Source organism: Capsicum annuum, unplaced genomic scaffold (assembly GCF_002878395.1).
Source record: "Capsicum annuum cultivar UCD-10X-F1 unplaced genomic scaffold, UCD10Xv1.1 ctg1489, whole genome shotgun sequence".
NCBI lineage: Eukaryota > Viridiplantae > Streptophyta > Magnoliopsida > Solanales > Solanaceae > Capsicum > Capsicum annuum.
Window position 1 is genome coordinate 3,952,819 of NW_025820303.1, and position 6,000 is coordinate 3,958,818.

A 6,000-nucleotide genomic window follows, 5' to 3' on the forward strand; every position below is an offset into this window, starting at 1 on the left:
TTGTATTGCTGAATCTTGCTGTGTATATGGACTTTGTGGTGTGCTGAATGTTTAAAGATGTTGAATGTTGCATGGGTATGTCATCATCAAAAAGGAAAAAATTGTTAAGTCCTTAGTTTTGATGATTGACAAATTGTATGAATGGACCTGTTTCCTGGAGATTATATGATGAAAAAGTCTCTAACGCTTAGGGAACAGGTTGGGCTCACCTTTCACTATTACAGTCAACAGTTACAGTTGGTGCAAAGTACAAAAGTTGGTAAAAAAGCTACCACCACCTTTTTGTCTCTGCCAAGGGGATCGCTCTTAGTTTTTTCTGTGTCATACTATATATTGCTCATCTTCCTCAACAAGAAAATCAACGCTTTCATATTCTCACAACTAAATATCTTTCTGAAGTTGTGAATCAAAGACTCCACTTTGCAACAGGGAATTGATTATTCATCGAGTTGTATTTTTATTTTCTTGTTGTAGTTGAGTCCTTGTATGGTGCTCTTAAATGTTTGCCTACATTTACTTATGATTGTTAGTAGGTGTTGTGGTGTAAACCTCAGTTCTTTGTAATCACCTAGAGTTAGGCAATTGTTCAAGCTAGCGTTAGCTTGGTGTGACTAGTTAAAGTCTGGAGCTTGTGGCAGTAGAGGTACTGATTGGTCTTCTTGTAATAGAGTTATTGCTAGGAGACAAAGGATTATGAGGTTAATCCTTGGAGTTTGTATTCAAGAAGTTGCTTGGATATAGTAAAGCTTAGAAATCTTGGAGGTAGGTCGTGGTTTTTCTCCCTTGAGCAAGGCGTTTCCACGTAAAATCCTTGTGTCTGCTATTTACTTTATTCTTGCACTCCTTATCTTATATCTCTCCTAGTTCTTATTGTGTGAATTGATCTGGGAACATGTTCTAGAGGTGAGGAGCAACCCACTGCAATCCCTCACCCCTCAACTATCAATTTTGCCTTTTTCTACCTGAATTATCACCATCATTCAGGTAAGAAAGGGAACAAATGATAGTTGAGGTGTGTTATAATACATAAATGGCTACAATTCAGGTTGGAGAAGGGAACGATTGATAGTTGGGGCGTGAAACTCAGAAAAAAAGTGATAGTTTAGTTATGTTTTTGACCGTTATCTTAATGAAAAATGACAATCCGTAAATAATCTGTTGTTAGGTAGCTGCTTGATAATGCAAGTAGAGGTGGGTGCAGTCTATATACAATGGGTCCAAATGATGCAGACCTTTAGTGAGCACGCGTGAAATGAAGATCATTCAACCTCATTAGCACTTGTGATTTGTTCAAATGATGGTTTTATGATTGATAACAAATTGGTTGATTACATTTTAGAAATGAAAATGGGATCCTTTGTTAGTTAATTCTATTCACAATCATAGCAGGGAGGAAATGCAAAGAATAGTCTCATTCTTCAGCTTCATTGGCAGACTTCATCACGTTGGCGACATAGAGCCCAATGCCAAGAACTGAAAGAGCAACAAGAGTCAATTTGATCACTTTCCTTGGCTTCTTCAGGTTTGCAGCCAAATAATTACTGGTATTTCCGGTCGTAATATCATCTGTCTCATCATCAGTCGATTCACTTTCGGATTCACTGGATGAACTACTACTTGAACTACTTTTATCTGCTGGTAATTTATTTTCCGCAACACTTTTAGCTTCTGTTTGCTCTCCTATTTTAGGACTAGCTTTCTTTGGTTCTTCTTTTGCAGGAGTATTAATATCAGCATTGTCTTGTTTACTAAATTCGTCTCGTAAACTGGTCTTCTGTCTTTTAGCTGCAGGAGTATTTTCAGCTCCTCTGGCTGCCAATTCCTTATCTTTATTCGCTAGTGAAGCTATCTTTGGCTGTTGAACACGAAGAATGTCATTTTCAAACTTTGCGCTGATTTTGCTTTTGTCACAATTTTCTGCAACAGGAAATTCCTTGTGAAACCTCTGCCATTTATTCTGCCCAATTGGCCGTTGTCCGCTGATCTTCAGAATTCCTGTACTGGTCAGTATAACCTTCATCTGTTCCTTCTTGAAACCTGTATATTCTCAATGTTGATTAGTATGTAATTGTTAACATTATGCCACATCAGTTGAGAGAATAAGCTACTGTCTCCTTATATACCGTTTTGGACAATATCTTTATTTCATGAGTTAGCTTTTCAGGTTGAGTTAGGTTAAATGTTCATCTTCTTTAAAATAATCGTATATGAATCAACACATTCCACAATATAGAAGATAATCTCTAAGCTAAGGTTAGCCATGAAATTTATGAAGAACGTAACAACAATTGTGCATGATGTAAACGCATGATTTCTCAATTATCTCAAGTAACATAAGTCGTGAAAATAATTTACTTTGAGTAAAGCAAGTTTAAATATCCTCTCGGGTGCATACATTGCCTTTTAAATCCTAGATCCGTCTATGATTCACTCCCCCATCCAAAAAAAAAAAACCAAGTGCATGTATTGCATGCAACATTTTGGTTGGAGGCCAAATATAAAGTGATGGTGAATCCAAAATTTAGAGTCAAATGAATCCTGCTCTTTATATATATGCCTGTTTTTCCTCACACGCGCGCACAATAGATTCTAACAAATCCACGTCTAGTAGAGGAGAAAACCAGATAATCAAATAATAGGTAGAATAAAAGCACCTGCAAGATTAAGGTGAATTGTGTCACAATGTTCTTCCTTAACCAGCTTTGATGATGGCACAAAATCTTCATATACTTGAGTTGGTGTAGCAACTACAGCTCCTTTTGAATTCATTTTCTATGTTTCTTTGCTAATTCTGTAATCGTTTCTTTAAGGTTTTAATTTCTTCTTGTTGATGGAAAGGATTTAAGTTTGTTGTGTATATATACACTTGGAAAAAATTCACAAGAAAACTTTCTTGATATGCTTTTTATGTTTTCTTTCAAGATACATATTCCTTAGCTAATTTCCATTACTTTGTCTACAAACCTTTTCTTTAAGCTACAAGGTTGTCTTGTACAATAAAAAACCTGAGAAGAACTCTTAAATAGGGAACCTGAAAGTTCAGAAACAAAGTTTTGACTTTTGAGGTTCAAATTTTTAAGAATTGCTAATTGAGGATATGGAAAGTCTACACTTCATTGGTTCCAATTAATGTAAAATAGAAAAGTACACTTTTGATGGATTTTTGCCAAATAAGTGGGACCCAATATGAGTAAAATATTGATTATTTATTATTCCCTTCATTTCTAGATAAGTGATTTTTTAATCTTATCATTTTATTCTTGTGGTTTAAATAATCAAGAAAGTATTAATGATGTTTTTTTAATTTACCCTTCTTTAAATAAAAAGATTTTACATAATCAAGAAATTACTCATTCTATTCACTATTACTTGTCACGTTTGCTTTACAAAAGTCAATTTGACTAAATTAAACTTTAAAGCTAGATCGTAGCAGATTAATTTAAATTTTAAATTTAGATATTTGAAAACTATAAAAAGATGCTATGAGTTGCAAACCTTCTAGTATTAATATGAGAAAATAATACATCTTAAAATGTTGGTCAAAATTTATGAAATTGTTATGAAACAATAAAGAACAAAGAAGAAGATTAGAGAGAATAGAGAGAATAATTGTTATTTCTCTTGAGGGATGATTTACAATGAAGGAAATCCTTCTATTTATAAGGGAAGTTTACTCCTAGTTTCTGAGTATAAGACAGATACTTCAAATCCTGATAGATATCAAACTATATCTTGATAGATCTTGATAGACATTCACTACAAATGATATGCATTAATATCATAACACTCCCTCTTGAATGTCTAACAATACGCATATCGGCTACCTCATTAAAAACCTTACAAGGAAAATCCAGTGGGACAAAACCTCGTTAAGTAAAAAGAGTACAACGCGTATTAGCTCTCCCTAATAATAACATCCTTGAACCTTTACATTCCGATCTTGTGCACCATCTTCTTGAAAGTTGCAGTTGGAAGAGACTTGGTGAATAAATCAGCCACATTGTCACTTGACCGAATCTGTTATACATCAATATTACTGTTCTTTTGGAGCTCATATGTATAGAAGAGCTTTGGCAAAATGTTCTTCATTTTATCTCCTTTTATGAATCCTCTTTAAGTTGTGCTATGCATGCTACATTATCTTCATATAAAATCGAGGGTACTTTGTCACATTTCAATCGACATTTTTCTCGAATGAGATGTATTATGGACCTCAACCACACAAACTCTCAGCTTTCTTCATGAATAGCTATAACTTAGTGTGATTCGATGAAGTGGCTATGATAGACTGCTTTGTTGATCTCCAAGATATGGCAGTACCCCCACATATAAACACATAACCTTTTTGATATCGAGCTTTATGCGAGTCAGATAAGTACCCAGCACCAGCATAACCAACAAGATTGAAACTGCAATCTTTAAAATAAAATAAACCTATATCGGTAGTCCCTTTTAGATACCGTAATATGTGTTTGATCCCATTTCAATGTCTACTGGTAGGAACAGAACTATACCTTGCTAACAAAATAATTAAAAAGGCTATATCAGGCCTTGTAGTATTTGCAACATACATTAGTGTACCAATTACACTAAGATATGGTATTTTAGGACCAAGGAGTTCCTCATTCTTTTCTTGAGGTCGGAATGGATCCTTATTCACATCAAGTGATCGAACAACCATCGGAGTACTTAATGGATGTGCTCCATTCATATAAAATCGTTTCAACACCTTTTCTGTGTAGGCAGATTGATGGACAAATATGCCATTTGTGAAATGCTCAATTTGCAAATCAAGGCATAACTTTGTCTTTCTGAGATCTTTCATCTCAAATTGTTTCTTTAAGTAATCAAATGCCTTTTGAAGCTCTATTGGCATTCTAATAAGGTTTATGTCATCGACATAGATAGCAAGTATAAAAAACTCCAATGGTGTTTTCTTTATGAAAACACATGGACAAATTTCATCATTTGTATAACCATCCTTAGATAAATATCCACTAAGACGATTATACCACATGCATCCAGATTGCTTCAAACCATACAATGATCTTTGCAATCTAATGGAATACATTTTTCGAGGCTTTGAACTATATGCTTTCAACATTTTAAATCCTTCAGGAATTTTCATGTATATCTCATTATCAAGTACTCCATATAGATAGGTTGTTACCACATCCATCAAATGCATTTCAAGTCTCTCATGGACAGTGAAACTAATAAGATAACGCAATGTTATTGCGTCCATAAATGGTGAACGACACCAGGCCGTTATGAAAAACCTTGTGCAACATGGCATGCCTTATTCCTTTGTATTTCTTTTTTCTTATTTATTTTTTTTGCACAAAGACCCATTTATAGCCAACAAGCTTAACACCATTAGGGGTTTGAGTTATAGGTCCAAAAACTTCACGTTTGGCAAGTGAATTTAATTCAGATTGAATTGCTTCTTGCCATTTTGGCCAGTCATTTCTTTGTCGACATTCTGTGACAGATCGAGGTTCAAGATCCTCACATCTTGCATGATTTTCGTTACAACATTATATGGAAAGACATAATCCACTACTATTTTAGATCGATTTAAATTTGTTTCAACATCACTTGAATTTATGGATAGGTCCTCATTTTCTTGAGTCTCAGGCTCATTAATTCCTTCAGGACTATTAACATTGCTCAAATCTTGAACTTCCATGTGAGGATCTTTTGCAGTGTCATCTTGACCATTTGTTTTTCTTTTTCTAGGATTTCGATCCTTAGAACCTAATGGTCTGTAACGCTTCAAGCGTGGTTTAGATTCATTAGCTATGACACTAGTGGATGGTCCTTTAGGGACATCAATTCGAATTGGGATCTTCTCTGCAGGAATATGTGATTTAAGGATCCTTTTTAAATTTGTAAATGTGTCTGGCATTTGATTTGTAGTTTTCTACAGATGAATAATCTTTTGTACTTCTTGCTCACAAATAGAAGCACATGGATCAAGATGAGATAGTAATGAATTTT

At 34.5% G+C, this 6,000-nt stretch overlaps 1 protein-coding gene across 1 annotated transcript; it reads right to left on the bottom strand.

Annotated features, from left to right (window-relative positions):
* Nucleotides 1-1,285: 1,285 nt before the first annotated feature.
* On the bottom strand, nucleotides 1,286-2,832 carry LOC124890240 (inactive protein RESTRICTED TEV MOVEMENT 2-like). The gene is made up of 2 exons (XM_047402062.1): nucleotides 2,655-2,832; nucleotides 1,286-2,037 (listed from the first exon to the last, which is right to left on the bottom strand). Exons 1-2 carry the CDS (start codon nucleotides 2,767-2,769, stop codon nucleotides 1,412-1,414), a joined length of 741 nt encoding a protein of 246 aa, XP_047258018.1. The 5' UTR covers nucleotides 2,770-2,832; the 3' UTR covers nucleotides 1,286-1,411.
* Between the last annotated feature and the right edge of the window lie 3,168 nt (nucleotides 2,833-6,000).